This window comes from Crocuta crocuta, unplaced genomic scaffold (genome assembly GCF_008692635.1).
Source record: "Crocuta crocuta isolate KB4526 unplaced genomic scaffold, BGI_CrCroc_1.0 scaffold228, whole genome shotgun sequence".
Lineage (NCBI taxonomy): Eukaryota > Metazoa > Chordata > Mammalia > Carnivora > Hyaenidae > Crocuta > Crocuta crocuta.
This window is the reverse complement of record NW_027532820.1, coordinates 801,979-821,391: the sequence shown is the minus strand read 5'-3', so window position 1 is coordinate 821,391 and position 19,413 is coordinate 801,979. Positions and strand designations below refer to the sequence as shown.

The following is a 19,413-nucleotide window of genomic DNA, read 5'->3' as shown; positions in this document are numbered from 1 at the left end:
TACTGCAGAGTTACTCTTTTTTTCACTCTCGCCGTACTGTTCTCTGTGGAAAGGTGTCACCAGGCACAGCCCACCCCTAAGGACTGGGGAGTTGGACTCCCTTTCCTTTAGGGTGGAATATCTACTTAAGTTATTTGAAATTCTTCTACAAGGGAGGTTTGTCTCTCTTCCTCACTTTAAGATTTTTTTAATTTTTTAAATGTTTTAATGTTTATTTATTTTTGAGAGACAGAGACAGAGACAGAGCATGCCTGGAGGAGGGGCAGAGAGCAAGGGAGACACGGAATCTGAAGCAGGTTGCAGATCTGACCTGTCAGCACAGAGCCCACTATGGGGCTCAAACCCACAAACTGAGATCATGAACTGAGCTGAAGTTGGACACTTAACCAACTGAGCCACCCAAGTACCCCTCTCTTCTCCATTTGTTAATTGACTCATTTATTTATATCAGTGTGGACTTGTGGACATTAGTTTTTTACTCTGGTTTATAATCCAATTCTAGGTTTGTTTTAATGCTCCAGCTTTGGCCATTGGGAGCTCTTTCAGGTGGCCCTGCACCTCTTTGACATCAATGTGGGGTTTGGTTGTTATTTTGTGGGGGTTTTTTGGTTTTGGGGGGGATTTTTTGAGCTCCTGTTACTTTCTGGCACCACCACAAGGTGCTCCAGGCTCATCTTGTATATTTCCTGCCCAGACCTAGGATGAGCCATTTCTCCAAGGAGCCCTGGTTCCTTTTATTGGAGAACGGTGTTAGACACCAAGTTCTGGGCACTAGGTGTCTCTGTAGTGTGTTTGTCCATTGCCTCTCCCCCCACTTAACATGTGAGCTCCAGAACCTTGTCCACCTGGTTCTCTAAGGTACCCTCCATTGTGGGAACCATGTCTGCACTCTCAAATATCTGTTGGATGCATGCATTGCAAAAGTGAATTGTGTGTAACGGAGAGAAAGTATTCTGTCTCGGTGGAACAGCTATCCTTGAACAAAGTTCCCTGCCTTATTTCCTGTTTCTAGTCTAATCCCCTTCCATGGGATTCCTTACCCTCTTTCTCTCTCTATTTGAACAGTCCCAAGGTCTCTGTACTTCTGTTATAAAATGTCTTAAATTCCCCTTGGAAGTAGGGTATGAATTGTACACGAATTCATGAAGACTTGTGTCGTTAGCGGAAGTTCAAGAGTGTTAAAAATGGAAGGAACCGTAGAGGCCATCCACTGTGGTCCACCGTCTGTGTGTCTAGATCAGAGTTGTTGTATCACTTGTCCCAGACCCCCCAGCTGGTGAGCGGCGGCATGGGAGCCAGAGCTGGCCCGCGACAGCAGTTCATCCTGCTGCGTAGGCTTTCAGCCCCCTGTGTTGAAGGTCCACATGACCCGGGCCACATCCCCATCTTCCCACCGTGGCACGGCTCCGGGCTGTGCTCCTAAGCAGGTGCCGGTCCCAGAATCTCGCTCTGCTCCCTTTCTGTTCCTCCCTTTCGAAGCACAAAGGGGCATCTGGAGGAGATTGTGGCCAGAATGGAGGGCACAGGTGGTAATGGGAAAAGGAAATCATTAAAGTTCCTTTCCTACCACCTGTGACCAGTGTGGCCTTTTCTATCTTCCCAGTCAGTCAAGGGGGGCGAAGACAATGCCTTGAAGGAGCTCGAGCTATCAAGTTTGAGTGATTGCGGTGGTTTGCAGACCAGCAATGCCAGATGTCGCCCCCTCCACCAGGCTCACTGGAAAGTGGTTCCGCTGTACAGTTAACCCCCAGATACCCCTCTTCTGATAGACAAAAACCTTAATAAAGGCCCAGCAATTCTGAGAACTTACAAGCCTAAAATGGAAAAGTCCGAGGCAATAGGTGTTTTCCCTGGAGGACTGTTGCCATTAGGCGGTGATTTGGGGGATGTCCACAAAGTACAACATTATTCAGGGTCCCCATTAGCCTCTCCCCACTGTCACCCCCAGTTCCAGCAGTACTTAGAAACGTGGCTGGGACTGCATCTCTATAAGTACCAGGGCCTCCAACTTTATGACTGTGGCTCATTACTTCATGACTCATGGGTAAAAATAGGGAAACCATGTAAATTAGATATTCTGGGTTGGAGGAGAGAAGTTCAATAACTCAATGACTTATCATGGTCCAAAGCTTATAAAACCCTCAGTAAGTGGTAGCTGTTACTGGTATAGGTATGCCCTAAGTAAAGTCCATTCTAATAGGCAGAGAAGTATCTATAATCTACCATGACCAAGCAAGGGCATAAAACCCATTTACTTACCCTGCTAAACTGCTTTTATAGGTTCACGTGAGATTTCACTAGGTCATCACAACTCTCCTATTGGCTTTTTGTCTTACAACTTTTTCTGTAAAATCCTGAGTGGAGATTCACAAACTACTTCATACCCTGGAATAAGTCTTGCCTTTGGACTTATTATGGAAGGTGCATATTTGAATATTTATTAACATTTGATTTAATTACATTCACAACAGAGACATGTGGGGGAAGAGACACATTGCCAGGAGGACTAAGAAATAACCTACGCACTTAGGTAGAATGTAGAATGAGTGGTCAGAATCAATCACTCCAGCAGCCCAGGCAACAGGAGGGCTTCATTTTCACCTGAAGAACTGGAACAGATCCAAAGGAGTTCCATCCTTGCCATCCAGTGGGACCTGCCTCCATTATAGATTTGCACTTCTGAGACCAGTAAGAAGCGTTGGTCCTGTAAACCCAAATCTGGTCAGTGAAGACCATGTCAGGATGCCTACAACCTGCCCACCAGACACTCAGCAAAGCCACAGTGCTACATATTCTCCACAACAGGAGGATGCTTTGTCATTTAAATTCCTAGAAGGAAATGTTAAGACAGAAAACAGACCCTGGAAGGAGGTGGAAAGTAGGGTGGATGGTGAAGGTATCTACGAGATCTCATGGGAAGAACCAACCTTCGACTGTTGGATGTCCCTGTGCACACATGCCCACAAGCCACCTTCCATTCCCTGCCACCTAACTAAGGTCTTTGTTCAGGAAGTAGAATCCTCCAACTAAAAAGGAGAATTATAGTTTTATTATGAAGAACTAGTCCAGGACCAAAGGAGCCTTGAACTGGCCTCGTGACTTAAGAAAGTTACTTAACCACCTTTCATGCATTGCTTCAACTTTGTCATCTGTGAGGAAGACTAATGATAGTAACTACGAGAAGCACAGTAGTTGTGAGAATTATAGAGTTAACTCGTGTGAAGGGCTTCGGACAATGCCTAGTCTTGTTCTCAAAATTTTTTAGACGTTATTGCTTTCGCTACCTCTTTTTTTAAACAACCGCCTTCAATGACGCTCTCCTCTGAGCAGTCCTTTACCATCACTGCCAACACCACGCAGAAACACATGCCATGGTACGATAAAGATAAAATTGCTTGAACAGATCATGCCTCTGTGATTAATCACCACCTTACTTATTCATTCATTCAATAAATTTTGTTTGCCTGTCTTGTGACAGACACTATTTACGCAGGTGGGCTAGAATGGGGATTAGGCAAAGTCCTCAAGGAGTTTACATTCTTGTTGGAGGGACAGATAAGCAAGTACCATAAGTATATAATATGTTGCCAGATGACGGGACCTATGGAGAAAAAGAAAGCTGGGGGGGACATTGCTGTAGATGAGGAGGCAGTGGGTGGGCAGAAGGCCTCTCAGGCCTTCAATGGAAGTCTTCCATTCAATGGAAGTCGTCTTCTTCCATTGAATGGAAGTCTTCCTGGGAAAACTTAGTGGATCAATCCTTGCAAAAGGCACAGCAGATTCAAGGGACTTGGGATGGAAATGAGCCTGTTGGGTCCAAGAAGTTATGCAAGAGGATGATTGCGAACAGGAACAGAGTGAGATGGAGGTATTCACCAAAAGAGAGCAGATGTAGGGCCTTGGAAGCAATGAAAATAGGTTTGAATGATTGAGGGGGCATCATTCCTCATTCTGGCCTTCCTTCTATTTCAGATTGCCCTGAGGTTCTCCCCTGGGCGATCACTTGATATTATGTGGCTTTTATCAGTGATGTGGCTTCCATCTGGGGTGCTGCGAGCTAGAGCTTCTTCAACTTCCCATGGCAGTTCCTGTGAGTAGGGGCATGGTGTCTATGCCCCAGGGTGGCCAGGTGATGTAAGGGGACTGTCATGCCCTTGAAGATGTTGCACTGTCACACATCTGGAAGCATCCCTTCCCCGCCACAACCAGGACCGGCTATATAATTTGTGGGGCCCCATGCAAAATGAAAACCTGGGGCTCCTTATTTAGACATTAAGAACTTCAGAAGGGTGATAGCAGAGCATTAAAACAAGCACACAACTGCAGAGGCTGCATGTCCAGGGAGCCAGCTCTCCTCCATCACGGTCCCCCACTCACACTCACTGAGCCCCGGGCATGGCCACCCTTTGCTGCAGGGGCTGCAGAAGAGCTTGAGAAATCCGGTCTTTGTTCTGTTCTGCCTACAGTGCCTTGTTTTCCCTAACTCAGGCCAATTCTGCTGTGCTTAAAATCACCCCTGTTCTTTAATGGCTAAATAATCACATAGACATGTGTTCCCCTTTCCTTAGATCAAAGCTGGCTCCCCAAACATAGCCCGCACAATCTGCTAATAAGACAAAGCTGAGTTTGTTGCTTACTGCAATAAGGGAGAACAGCGCCTTGCAAAACTGGGAGGGTCTCAGCACGGGAAGGTAAGGTCAGAATTTACTGAGAATTAGAGCTTTGTTTGAAGGTCTTTATTGCAGCGCAGGTGTTTGATTAAGATTGGCTGAAAATACTGATGATGTCTAGAATTGATGGAAACAGCAGGGTTGAAAAAATCTTAAGAGCCCACCCTGTCGATGTTTTCAGAGGAAGTTGATGGATCTTTTGTGACGTTCCTGTAACGAACAATCAAAACCAGTTAGTTACGGGGGCGCCTGGGTTGCTCATTCGGTTGAACTTCTGCCCAACTTCGGCTCAGGTCGTGATCTCAACAGTTCATGAGTTTGAGCCCCACGTCGGGCTCATTGCTGTCAGCGCAAAGCCTGCTTCAGATCCTGTGTCCCCCCTCTGTGCCTCTCCCCTGCTCATGCTCGCTCACTCACTCTCTCAAAACTAAACATTTTTCTTAATGTTTTTTTAAAAAATCAGTCAGTGAGGGCAGGGCAGACCAAGAAGTGTAAAGGAGACAAGGGAATAGCGAAGTTGGGTTACTCTAGACAGTGAGGCAAGGCTTTGTTCAGTGTCTATGCTGAGTATGGGGTGGGTGACTAGGGGGTCTCAGAATGAGTGATTTCTCCACAGCCTGGTGCCTTCCTGGCTGGCCTGTCTCTGCCGACACAGACATGCTCAGATATGTCTGAATTATCCAATGAGTACAGTCTAGAGTCAGGTAAGGAGACGGACATCCTAAGGTCTCCTCCTGTCATGGTAACAGGACCCTGTCTTTCCTGGGGAGAAATAACAACATTGCTGCACCGAATTGGGGCCCAGACAATGGATTGTTACACGAGTGGGATGGGGGAAGGGCAGGCAGGAGAAGAGAGAGAGGGTAGGGTCGCTTTAAGACCATCTCCATCAATGGGAGGTTGTTGGGAAAGAACAGATTTCTCCAACAGCCTTTTCAGGAGAAACAGAAAGACCCAGAATGTGGTGGTGACTTCACAGTGCTTGATTGCCATGGAAACTTAGGTAATTTCTGAAGCAGCTTCAAAAGCTTCCATCCCTGTGGCTCTTCTAGGATGTTCTTACAGAGGTGTGCAAGCTTCAGAGAAAGGGGACTTTTCAGGCAAGCCTCTGGCTCTTGAAATGAGTCATAAATCAAAGAAAAATGCTGGTTCCTGAAATAAATGGAGAGAGCCCTCCTAGTGGGCATAAAAGCTGCTCCCGAGAAACAAAAGGGAGGAGCCAGGTATAAATGAGGAATCACCTCTCTCCTTCCCTGGGTGGTTAAGGACAGGTGAGAAGCTGCAGCAGAAATAGCCAGACCCAAGGAAGGGAGGAGGGGAGCTGCACCCCCCCATACCCCCACCCCAGTGTTACTCCCACTACTCAGATGGTTTACTGTGTGAACACAGGAGTTAGGGACCCTGATCTGTCTGAGAACCCAAAGCTGACTTGAACTGGCCTGAATCAGTGAGCTAGGGGGCAGGGCGGGCAGGCTCACCTGTGAACCCAGGGAAGTGTCCCCTCTGTGGATGGGATGGGGAGGAGCTTGACACACCTGGATTGTTCAGCTCTCCACACCATAGGGGGTGGGCTGGTGATGGCCTCGAAGACCTAGGGCATACCAGTGGGAGAGTGATTCCAGAAAGGCCCTAAAGCATTACTCTGGAAAGGGCTTATGAAGATGGCCCCCAAGAGATAAAAGAATCCTTTACATCCTAACAGAACTTGAACTCTGGGGACAGGTGGATAATGATGTGCATTTATTCTCAAGTATAAAATAGTTGGAAACTGAGGGCCTGTGTGAAGCTGTGCTACCTTCCAGACATTCTGGAAGTCTCCTGATTTCAAATACACTTTACTGTTATCAGATCATATCCCATACCATGTGTCTTGACTTGCACTTTGGAAAATACACTCTCCCTATCTATAGAAGCCGTCAGAAGATCAAAGATGTCCAAGATGCGGCAGCTGTGAAAGAGGGGAGCCATCGCCACATTAGTGAACCATTAGAACCCGTGCAGTGCGTGTTATTTGTTAAACAACCAATTGTTAAGTACCCACTAAGTACTAAGGTACTAGGTGCTGTGGATGATAAAACAAAACTCAGTGCCTTGGGGTTGCTCACAATCTTAGAGAAGAATCAGACACCTAGACCAGTGAGTGTGACAAAGAGCTGTTTTCCTTTTAATGACGGACACCTTTGAATTGAAAAATGTTAAAAAACAAAGGAGCTCTGTGTCTAGATTTTCAGCAGCGAAGAGGACAAGGAGGCTTCAATCTACCCACCCGGCATTTGTTAGGGAAGAGCTGCTGGCCACACCAAAAAGGGCAGAAAGGGAGTCACTTATGATTTGTGTGACAGTTGCAGTTCACGGGAGTCTAAAGGGAGGGGGTGGTCTCAGTGGACCTTCAAACCCCCTTCAAGGGCAGGTGAAAGAGGCAGACCGAGGAAGGGAAGAGCTCACATTTCAGAGCATCTGTGCTGTATCAGTGGTAGATCTTGTTCAACCATTATTTCTTTGCATCTTCCCATCAGCCCTCATTTCGTAGAACACGAACTGGGCCCGGGGAACCACAAAACAAGCATAGAGTCAGGCAGTCAAGTGAATGGTAGAGCCTTAAACTAATGGGTCTTCAGACTAATACCTACTCTTTTTTCTCTTTTCCTGGGATGTGTGGAATTAAAGAGAAGGATACTGGGCGAGCCTACCTGGGACAGAGCAACAGCCTGAGGAATGAACCGGCGAGGCAGACGCAGGCTTACTGGCAAGGCTTCATTTATACCAGAGGCAGATGGGTCCTCCTAACCCCCACCAGCAAGGTGGAGGGGTCCTCTTTGCCCCCACCAGCAGCAGGCAGGTGTTCATTTGGGAGCAAGGTGGGAAAAGAGGGACAGAGAAGCCATGAAGGGAGTTACTTCTACTATCAAAGTGTTGCCAGTAGCATTAGGTCCAGATGTGATGAAGCTTAACCTCAATTTCACCGTCTGCAAAATAGTACTTGCTTTCTGGTATTGTGCTAAGAAGCAACTAACAAATGGAACACGCTGAACATGGCCAGCTTGTAATGAGCACTCACTGCGGTTTTTCTCATGTGTGCTCAGTTTATCACTGACCCTTCTTTGAAGTTGCCAGCGCTTGCTTAGAGAGTTTAAGTCCCTTGCCCAAAGTCACATAGTTCCCAGACCAAGGATTCCTACTCAAATCTGTTCTACTCTGAAGCCTGGGTTTGTACTTGCCATGTGGTGCTCTCTCTCTCTCTCTCAGGTAAAAATTAAGTTATTGACACATTTATGAACCTCAGGCAGCTCATCACCTGATAGGGTAAGCAGTGACTCCATACAGACCTCTTGTCATGGTAGATGAAGACCACTGTTCTTGGGGGGTGGGGTGGGGGGCAGAAAAGCTGAGGCTGATTCTGTTCCGGGGATGTTTCTGAGAGAAATAGGAAAATGAGTCTCTTTGGCTGAGGGCCTTACCTTTTCAGATGCTCTGAGACCAAAGACAAAGCTTGGGGCTCATGTAGCAAAAAGAATAATCTTAATACTTCTACAGCTCTGCCACCAACCACCCTCATCTCTTGAAGTCTGGTTTCTGTTCCCACCATGTCTCCAGAAGCTGTTTTCTTGGAGACCTGCTTCCTCCTGGCAGTTCTGCCTGTCACTTGTCCTTGAACCTCCTCTTCCTGACCTCGTATGGGTTTACCTGTCTGTTTTTCAGACTCTCATCTCTTGTCTTCCATGACAACACACTCATGACTTTTCTTTTTTGCTGTGCCTTTTCTGTTTTCTTTGCTCATTGCTTTGCCTGTAAATTTTACCTTCGGTGTTCTTTTCTTTTTCCCTACAAATATGCCTCCTTGTCGCCAATATCTACTCTCATGGTGATAATGATCTCTGCACAGATGGGACTGGAAATGGTATGGAGTGGCCTTTTCTGAGCTCCAGCCTCATGATTCTAACTGTTTCCTGGACATCTCCACCCTTTGGGAACCTCCAACACGCCTGGGACTAGACTTGTGTTTTCTCTGTGTCTGGAGCCCATGTGCTTTATGTTTCTGGCATATATTATGGCATATAAGCTAAGCGCCTGGCTTACTGCAGGTGCCTGACAAATGTCAGCTTCTGTCCTGTCCTATTCTCCAATGAAATGAGCTGCTTTTCTTGCCTTCCTCGGCACATGAGTCTGCCAGTCACTTCTGAGTCATTGTTCACGTTTCCAGTGTCACCTGTACCTTAGCAGCAATTGTCAACATCTTCCAGTATTTCCTTTGCCATATTCTGTGTCACTTTCTCATCCATATCCATTCCCTGGGTGCCACTGGGGCCCTTCTTACTAAGGCAATGTTTGGTGGTCACTTAGCCCTTGGTGGATATCTCTGTCCCACCACTGAATCACCAAACTCCGAGCCTCCATTTCTCATCTGTAAAGCTGAAATAGCGCTGCCTACCCCCTATGGTTTTTGTGTGGATGAAATGAAATAATATACAGGAAAAGCATCTAGCAGAGAAGAAGTATCACATAAATGTTCATCTCTCTACTTTCCACTTAATTAAACCTTTACACCACTCTGCTTTCTAAAAATACACCTGTTGGGGCATCTGGGTGGCTCAGTTGGTTGAGTGTCCAGCTTGGGCTCAGGTCATGATCTTGCAGTTTGTGAGTTCAAGCCCCGCATTGGGCTCTCTGCTGTCAGCACAGAGCCTGCTTCAGATCCTCTGTCCCCTGCTCTCTTTGCCCCACCTCCACTTGCACTTTCTCAAAAATAAACATTTAAAAACATAAATAAAATAAAAATATACCTTTTGCTACATCATTGCTCTGATGAAAGCATTCTGCGGTTCCATGCTGGTCAGCAGCACCAGCCTGGAGTTGAACGTTGGCCACAGTCTTGCCTCAGACTCCCTTTCAGTCACATATCCTGTGCTTCCTCCAGACCACTTGCCGTTGCCCACCTCCAGGCGACCCTGCTAGGCCTGTTGATGGCCTCTACTTCCTCAAGGCTCAGTGTGCACTCAGAATCTTCTAGAAACTTTTTGAATCAGCTTAACTAAAACCAGACTCTCCTCTGAACTCAGACATCACTTTGTACCATTTTGATGACACTCACCTCATTATGAATATCCTGGGAGCAGAAATCTAGATAATTTCCTGTCTCTCCTCTGGGTCAAAGCCTCCATGGGAGCAGGGGCTGCTTCCTTGTTGGCTCCTCCAGTTGTCATTTTGCTCTTATTTTATTTGAGAGAGAGCATGCACATACACGGGGGAGGGGCAGAGAGAAAAATCTTAAACAGGCTTTGCCCAATCTCAAGACCTTGAGTTCATGACCTGAGCCAAAATCAAGAGTTGGATGTTCAGCCTACTAAGCCACCCAGAAACCTCTGCTCTTCCTTATTTTAAACCTTAGGAGTGCTTCGGTGTCTCAGCTCAACGTCTGACTCTTGATTTCAGCTCATGTCATGATCCCAGGGTCATGGGATCAAGTCCCACATCAGGCTTCACACTCAGCCTGGAGCCTGCTTAACATTCTTTCCCTCCCTCTGCCCCTCTTCCCTGCTTATGTGGTCCCTCTAAAGTAAAACAAAACAAAGTACCTTAATATGTTTTCTAGTAACTTCAATTCTTTGGGCTTGGGTCCTTTCTGCTAAAGTAACATAAATTAAAGTCAGGACCATCTTCCTCCAATCGTCCTTCAAATATTTGAAGACAGCTCTATTGCACTTCTTAATTATCTACTTTACAAACTAAGTTCAACTCACTAAATGTTGATTGAGTGCCTACTGCATGCTAATTGTGTGGATATACAAATAAGAACATGGGTGGTCCCTGTCCTTAAAGGTCACCCAGGCAGTGGTGGAGGTGTATGACAGGTGCCATAGCAGAGGCTGGTGGGTGCACAGAGAAAGAGGACTTTTCTGTGCTGGGGACTCAGGAGCAGCCTCAAGAGGAGCTAGTGATTGAGGCCGAAGAAAGAAGCAAGTCACCTTGCCCTTTTTGTTGCCCTCAAAGGGCTTTCATGCCATCGATTAACTGAACCTTCACAGAGCCTAAGAGTTGGCCACTTTCCAGAAGCAGAGTATGCCATGTCTTTATTCCTTCTTGTTTAGGATTTCACATGTCATTAATACATTTCCGTTTTTATATATCTCCGTGTAACTAAACTCGGTTGTGAATGAAGCAGGAAAAAAAAACCCTTTTATCTAAAAATGCCTAAGCTACTTCATGTGAAGGTAAAACGTAAGACTAGTATGATATTTAATCCCCTAATTTTGGCCCTGACTAGGAAGGAATGACAGTAGCTGTGTCCTTCCCACCATCTCTGCTAATGAAACCTAGGAGCTTCTTAAAGATTCTACCACTTTCCAGGCTACACTTCATTTAATGAAACTACCCCCTCGGGCTCAGCTCTTAACATTTTCAGACAAGTTCCATTGCAATCACATTTCCCAGAAACCTCTGGGTCACAGATGCTTCCTGTCTCTACGTTAGTATGGCCAAGGGGAGTTTGGACAGTGTTCTCTTCTTTGATCTCACCATTCCCATCAGGGTCCATAAAGTAGGAAGCTTCTCTCTTCAGGAAGACATGTTACCCTTCAAGGCTCTCTTTCCCAAGGGAGAAGAGGGGACCGACTTCTCTGGTGTGTCTGGAAGAAGAGGCTGAGCTCATGGGGCCTTAGCACCATCTGGGACCTCTGCCCCCGCTTGTTCTCCCACATGGGCAGTATTCCTGGGTCAAGGCCTTAGGCCGACATTAGGAGGCTCACCAGTATGAGTCAACACTTATGGGCGAGTGTATCTGCTTTGGAAACCTTAATGTTCCCTTAGGCAAATCATTCTAAAATGTCAGCCTGGAGGAAAATACAGGTGCACTTGAGTGTGGCCACCTTTGCCATGCTAGCTTGATAAAGCTGACATGTTTTTGCCCCATCAGTCTCCTTCCTGTTACTCTTTTCTCACTAAAGTATGGATTCAGCAAGCAAAGATGAGTACTTATGACCTCCCCAAATCTCCAGGAGAAAAGAGGAAAAAGAGGTGCCCAGGGTGAGACCCATTCATGAGCCAGGAGATGCTGGTGAGAGGGAGGACCCCTTTGATGGGCTGGGGTCCACACTGAATTCCTGAAGGTCCTGTTCTGGCCACCAGCTTCCTCTGTCCACTGGGTTTAGCTTTTGGCCAACTGGGAAGTTACAGAGAGTTTTACTCAAAGGAAGTTAATGCTGTGATCTTGATTCATTTCCTTTCTTGACCTCCCCACCTTACGCCTCATCGAAAACTCCTGTTCCTCTATAGGAGGTCACCTCTCTAAGTGGCCCAGATAAGGAGCAAAGCCATGCTATGACAGGTTATGATGGGTTTTCCAAGTTCTCTGAAAAATTCAGCAACAAGAGTTTATCGACTGAGCTGTGAGTCTGTGTGGTACCCAGAACCTCCTTGTGGCTGCAGTTAGTCATGACAGGGGCTCCTCTCCCAATCTCATCATCTAATCAATAAGTCTTATTGAAGCACCACTAGGTATGGAGCCCTACTGAGGAAGAAACTTCTCTGCTTACAGTCCAGCTCCAGAGATAATCCACATTCACCAGAAATAAGAGACAACATGATAAGCGGAGGAAGCATGGATTTGAATGTACTGGCTCCCATGCTTGCTGTGTGACCTTATGCAATCTACTTAACCTCTCTGTGCCTCACTTCCCTCATCCAAACCTCATAAAGTTGCTTTGAGGATTAAAAGAGCTAACATTTGTAAAGCACTTGAAACAATGCCTGCCACATTATGAATATTACATATCAGTGTTTGATCCATATAAACTTATATATATGTGTTCAGTGACCCAGCGATGAAGTGACATCATCTCAAAGAAAGGCTGGGCCAAGCTGACAAATGTGCCAGGCATATGGAAACATAAACCAAACCAGGTGGCGGGCTTGCCTGATCTTCTGACTCCCACCCAAGCCTCTTCCTCTCCTAGTTAACATGGCATTGGCTTGGATCAGATAAGGCAGAAGCCTAAGAGATTTATTTCAGGAGCCAATTTCTTCCAGACACTTGAACAGCTGGGCCCTCCATCCTTCCACGTTTAAAATCAAGGCAATTTAGAGCAGAGCCTCATAGGCACATTGATGTCGAGTCATGACATCTAATGGTCTCATCCACCAGCCCTTCTGTGCATGTCAGGAGGTGAGAAGCAGTCACTTCTCTCCAGGTGGCTCACATGTGACAAAATAACTGGTAACCAGTCCTAGAGCAGTTCAGAGAGAAGGGCACCTTCTTACCCCAACACCAAGAGTCAGGGAATCACTTAACTGGAAGGACCCTAGAGATCTGGTTCTGTCCTCGGTATTGTATGGTTGAGGGATCATGGCCCAGAGAGATGATTTGCCCACTTCATGGCAGGGATGAGACCAGAACTCAGATGTTCTGATTCTTGGTGGAGTTCTCTTTCCACCATGCACATCCACCCATTGGCTGCTGCTCTCCTACCAGGAAGCTGATGCAGACTGCCTTGGTGTACCTCTGGGTCAGGAGAACCTTAGACTACCAAGACAGGAATTTGTAGGTAATGATACATCGACTTGTGCCAGCTTCATGCTGGCCCTGGAGGGTGATGTGGCTTTCTCTGCAAATGGCTCGTATACTACCTAGGAAGACCAATGAGCAGAGCGACCAGGAATCTGTAGAGTCAGAGGTGGTCTTCAGGAGCTTTTGAATTCCTTCAAGCATTGTCCCAAGCAAGAAACCCAGGACAAGATCGCCCTCCATCATAGAGGTTCTCCAAGTTTGCTCTATGGACCATTGTCATCCATCAGGAAGAGTTGGCCTAGAAAGAGGAGAGAAAAGAGAAGCAGTGGCAGGAAGATGGCATGCGCTAAGTGGCTTTACTCTTGGAAGCTCACTGTTCACAGCTTGAGAATGTTCCTTTCTGCACAGCTGTAGATGCCACTCTCAGTTTAGTCAGGAAGCCAGTTGGATCCCACCAACTCTCAGCTCTGAACCAAGACCCAGATGGATAGGAAGCTCCAAGGATTCACATCGAGAAAGACATGATGTTGTACTCTTGATTCATTGTCTTCCTAGGACTCTTTCTCACCCGTAGGTATGTGCCTTCCATAGGGAAAGCTCATAGCTCTCCACGGACTGCCCACCTCAGATCTTCCCAACATTTTGCTCCATGAAGCATGAAATTTCCAAGGGCAGGAAGGCAAAATATAGATAGATATGTAATTCACATCTATATGCACATGTCTGTAATCACAACCTCAAGAGGAACAGAAGATACAACACCCGAGATTTGACTTCCGTCGGGTGCCTGTGTCTGAATGAATCATTGTGATCTGGGATTGGCTTTCCCATGAGAAAAAATAGTGATGGTATTTTAACAAAAAGAAAGGATACTACCGTGTAGACTAAAAATAATAAAACGTAACTGTCATCATCCATTGTATAGTAGATGTTTAATAAATGAGCATGGGATAACTGTAGATGCCACCTCTGTATTCCAGAGGAACCAGATCAGAAGCTTTATAGCACCTGTAAAAGGTCCCTAACTCCTGTGATTCCCATCACGCTATAAGGGCCACCCCCTTTTACGCACCCTGGCTGAACCACAGGCTTACAAGCTTCTTTGCAAACCCACCATGCGTGTGACATGACCCCTCTGGCTGCTATAACCTCTAAAGGGTCCTTCTCAGAAGCGTGTTCTGAGATCTTCCCAAAGCTGTGGTTTCGGCTCAACAAAGTCCACAGAATGAGGAGTCCTGACTGAGCAGTTCCTCTGGTTTCCATCGAGTGTCCTTCCTTCCCGGTGTGGCATTTACCCTGGAGCAGGGCCGAAGGGAAATGAAGTAGGTGATAGAGATGGAAGCAGCAGCTGCATTTTTTCTTGTCCTCCAGGACAATTCTTCTTCACCCTCACTCAGAGCCTTCCATTTCTAATATTATATCTTACATATAGAAAGCAATTTTAACTTCTGTAAGCCTTTTCACATTTATTATTATCGCTTTTCAAAATAATCCTGCAGAGAGTGTATTATTCTGATGGTGAATTTCTGTGAATATAAAAATGCTTCCCGAAACCCAAGGTGCCCACTGAGACAGGGGTAGGTGAGCACATGCGTGGGTGCACAAACCCCTCAGCAGTCGCAGAACGGTACAGGGAGATGAAGGATAGGAAGGCTGGGCATGGTGTCGCCTTCATTCCCCTCTAGGTTTCAGAGACCGTATTTTCACCTGAAAGCCCTATAGCCTGGAAGTCCATTTCTCCTGTTGACATGGAGTTTTATGCTTGGTGCTGTGTGTAATACAGAAGGAGACATTCCTACCCCACCACTTCTGGAAAAAAATGATAGTCTAGCTAACATAAAGTAAAGCAGAGAACAAGAGGGAGATCCCTATAGTTCATTGTCAGGTTGCCTGTTCCAGATCATCAAAGTTCTATGGATTCAGAAAAAACCCCCGCAAATATCGTAATGCTGGGCATGCTCAGGGATGGCTTCTTGGGAGACAGGACTTGGCTTGGACCATCCAGGGTAGCTACATGGGCTCTACGTACAATGGGTGGACAATGGAAATGTCTGTCCCCAGTCAAGGACACTGCGCGGAGGTTCTTTGACCTCAGTAAATTTCCACCACAAAAAGCATGGGACCATCTACCCTCTTCATTTGTTTAGCCCTTTAGATGTTTGCACAAGTTTGCAAAGGCTCTGTCCTTGGTATAGAGGCCATAAGAGCCACTGCTTTTATGATCAAATCTAAATCTACACCCAAAAGAATAAATGGATTGATGGGTATCGAGTGGGAGTAAGCATAGATAACATAGGCGAGGAAGACCAGGCGAGGAAATAAACCAGAAGATGGCCAGCACCTACCCTATGTTTAGACGCCTGCTTTAGCTACAGAGTGGCTGTAGCGTCTGGAAACATAGATGGTCTTATTTGATCATGGATTGTAATGTTATGGTAATAAGCCACTTATTATACATTCACCTGCTGCATTAGATTGCTAGGGCTGCCAAGATAAAATCCCACAGACTGGGGGGAGGGGGAGCAAGAGAAATTTAAACAAGAGAAATTTATTTTCCCACAGTTCTGGAGGTTGAAAGTCCAAGATCAGGGCATCAGTGGGGTTGTCTCCTTTGAGCCCCGTTTCTCAGCCTGCACCCGGCCACCCTCTTGCTTGCATCTTCGCGTGGTCTTCCCTCTGTGCACGCAGCTGTCTGGTGTCTCTTTGTATGTCCTAATCTTTTCTTGAAAGGACACTAGTCAGTTTGCATTAGGGGCCACCCTAACGGCCTCATTTTCACTTTATTAACTCTTCAACAGCCCTGTCTCAAATATGGGCCTGTTCTGAGGTACCGGGGTCAGGGCTTCAACACACGAAGTTCGCAAGGACACAACTCAGTCCATGACACCAGCGCTCCCAGCTTTGGAGGCCGCCCTGTGGATATGCGAAAACCAAAGCATAAGACTCCAGGTTCTACCTTAGGAATCTGGAAGCATTGTCTTCAGAACCGAAGCCAACCTGCACGCGTGGGCCAGTCCCTTTCAGTGCTTGAGCTGAGGATGTTGCGTTACCGTGGCCCATCACGCCCAGCCATGGAAGAGCCTTGTAGCACGGAGACACGACCTCAGGAACACACGCACTGCTTGCCCGGGAGGGAGGGGGGGCATGGCGGCACTCTTGTAGCGTCTCTGCCTGGAGCGTTTGCAGAGTTTCCAGAATGATGGATGGTTGTGTCCGAACTCGGGGCGCCATGCCTCACAGTGTGTTCTCGGGAGCCTGTCACCACTCCATGCCTCATCCCAACAAACCCCTGAGGCACCTTGGATGTAAAACGCCACGTGACCTGCCTGTTGGCTGCTGCTGATGCAATAGTGTATAATTCAACTGTAATTTATATTCCGTGCAGGTCTGAGCAAGGCTATAAAGAGCTCTTGAGAGCTCAGTGCTGCCGAGGCATTTAATCTGCGCAGAGGAAGGGTTTAGTATACACCAGCTCCCTAGGATGCATCCGCTGCTCTTGGAGGAGGAGGGATCCTTTTTCTGTTTGCTGATTTGCTTCTTTATGGTTTTAAAGTCAGAGAGGGGCTCACGGGGGAGTGTCTGAGGGAGGACTTGGACTGCTCCCAAAATGTCCCTGACGTGTATGCCATGAGGGCACCTCTGCAGCCACCACTTTGCAGCAAGCTGGTGGGCTCGGGTCAGAACAGGGGCTCTTTGGCCACAAAGCGACAAGGGAACGTGGGAGGGCCGAGGATACACAGACGTCATTCCTCATTCCCAGGAGCAGAAAATGTCACGCAGATGGGCTTCCTGCCCTAGAAAGCTGCAGAAATTATGCTCCGGTGAAGTTTTGGGCACCACTTGGTCACATAAGGAACAGATATTTGGGAAGGTGCCTGTGCACACAATATGTAACTGTCCTGGATTCCTGGGAGAACCTTCTCGAGGCCCTCGGTTTCCTGGCTGATGGCCTCTTGAATTAGTAAGAGCGTTGCTGCTGCCTAGTCTGCAGCCTCAGTTCTGATCCTATGTCTACACTGGGTCCATTGCTGTGGCATTTGCCGTGGCGTCTCTGACAGTCCCCACTGGGGGTGGAGACACACGTCCTCCCCTGTGTGTGCTGATAAAGCTGCCACCACACGGGAGGCCAGGGTCGCGCCCTACACACCTGCAATCCGTCCTCAAGGGTGCACTGAGCAGCAAGTTTCCACCAGAACTCTGAAGAGCCGCTTAAAAATTATTGAGCTTTGGGGCGCCTGGGTGGCTTAGTCGGTTAAGCGTCCGACTTTCGCTTAGGTCATGATCTCGCGGTTCGTGGGTTCGAGCCCCGCGTCGGGCTCTGTGCTGACTGCCAGCTCAGAGCCTGGAGCCTGTTTCAGTCTGTGACTCCCTCTCTCTCTGACCCTCCCCTGCTCACGCTGTCTCTCTCTCTCTCTCTCTCCTAGAAATAAATAAAAAAATATTAAAAAAATTATTGAGCTTTGAGGCGGTGCTAGGATAGGACCATTATTGGGCTGCTGATTAATTGTTCCTTGGTAACATTTCGGGGTGGCAGAAGACTTAGCTGCCCACAGACGGTGCAATCCCAGCGTGACATTTCTTGACATTAGCAACACGCCCCAGCCGTGAGTCTCAGTCCTGGCACTCGGTGAAGGCATTACATCTAATTGACAAGCAAGGATTAATTTGTCATTGTTGCAGTCACTGACTGGCACCCCGGTGGAGAGGACTGTGAGGGAGCATGTAGGAAGGGTGACTGGTGTGTCCCATTTAACCCAGGACTTTCTGGTTTGAGGATGAAAATCCCGTGTTCCAGGGACACACCCCAATCCCCCACCGACTCCCAGGCAAACTAGGATGCCGGTCACCCTACTAGGGAAGCAAGACTTCCAAAGAATAAGGAAGTCAGGAGCTTAAGGGAACCTGGGCTGGAAACCTGTGTGTAGCCAGGGAATACCTTGACCATCCATACTGTGTCCCTGAAGTTGGGGACACATAATGACATGTATAGGGTGTCACATATTATCACATAATCCTATGACTCAGTCATGTCCTGGTGGTAGCTGAAGTCGGAGAAGAGGGTGAAGTTGCCAGAAGGAGGGACGTGGGAGGAGAGGGAGCTGGGAGCCTCGAGTGTGCAAAGACCAGGCGAGGAGAAGTCCCAGCAGGAGACGGAGCGGGACACAGAGGTGGCTTGAAGCTGGGATCAAGGGGCAACTCGGAGGCTGAGGGAAAAGAGGTCGAGCAGGGGGAAGTTGTCACCCAGCAGAGAAACTGAAGCTCAGGGTGGGGGGTGCAGGGAGACTGGAATCTAATATTTGGCATCGCGGGAAGCGCTAATTAGAGATGGCAGCGATGTGGAGGAGGTGGATGGGGAAGCTGTATTTGGTGTTGGCAGGCAGGGTAGAAACCGTTTCCTTTCCCCACCCCCCCCCCACTCCAGTCTCAGCTGTGCCTGGAGCAGAGGGGGCGGGGGACGGGGCGGGCAGCAGGCCCACAGGACACAGCCAGGTGTGAGCAGGGCGGGGCTGGGGGCTTGCAAGGTGGTGTGAGTCCTGAAAGGGCTTCAGGTGGGAACGGTCATTAAAGGAAACAGGTGGTGTGTTTGAACAGTCAGAAGGAAACGTGTTTACGTAGTTCCTTCCACCTGTTGTCCATCCTTCCCACTCACGGGGGGGGGGGCTTGCACACAGGGACAGAAGAGGGGACTGGAGGGCATTATTCCCTCCACGCCAGCAGGTCTTCACGCTTAGGCTCTCAGAGCTCCAGGGGCAGTGCCTTCTCTTCTAGCTGGACTTCCTGAGCTCTGGGGCCGTGCGAATGAGGGTCCTGGCACAGAAAGGGGTAATTAGAATGTATTTCTCCTTCCAACCAGCTGGCTGCTTGGGGCTGGCTGCCTGGAGGGCGGGCTGAGTAAGAGTCAGAGGCCCCTTCCAGGGCCAGCAGCAATGAGAGCTGAGACCTATTAGCTTCTGCTGCCAGTGGCGTAGCCTTGCAACAATGGGGGCAGCCATGGGACTTTGCTGTCCGAAGCTTAGTCCCTGTAATGACATACCTTGAGGTCCCCTTGGGAATGGATAAGCCCAGTGCTTTTCAAAAATATTGAAATCACTGGACTCCTTTCTTCAAATGAAATCTCACATGGACTCACATCAGAGCAGGGCTATTCTGGCCAGAGAGAGGGCTGGAGCCTCTTCTACTAGCTGTCCCTCTCTTACGGGCAGCTCCCGAGAACCTCCATGGAGCACAGCTGGAAAACCATTG

The 19,413-nt window shown here is 47.8% G+C and overlaps 1 protein-coding gene across 2 annotated transcripts in view; it reads left to right on the top strand.

The window, feature by feature from the left end:
- The window catches only part of TMEM178B (transmembrane protein 178B), a 357,407-nt gene that overhangs the window by 322,515 nt on the left and 15,479 nt on the right, over positions 1 to 19,413 (top strand). Inside the window, exon 4 of one of the 2 annotated variants that reach the window (XM_077781095.1) lies at positions 2,281 to 3,366. The exons of the other annotated variant lie outside the window; for it this stretch is intronic. Within the exon in view, the coding sequence (XP_077637221.1) occupies positions 2,281 to 2,444 (164 nt within the window). The 3' untranslated portion in view covers positions 2,445 to 3,366. Of the gene's footprint in view, positions 1 to 2,280; positions 3,367 to 19,413 lie in introns of those variants that run through there. 2 annotated transcript variants of the gene reach the window in all.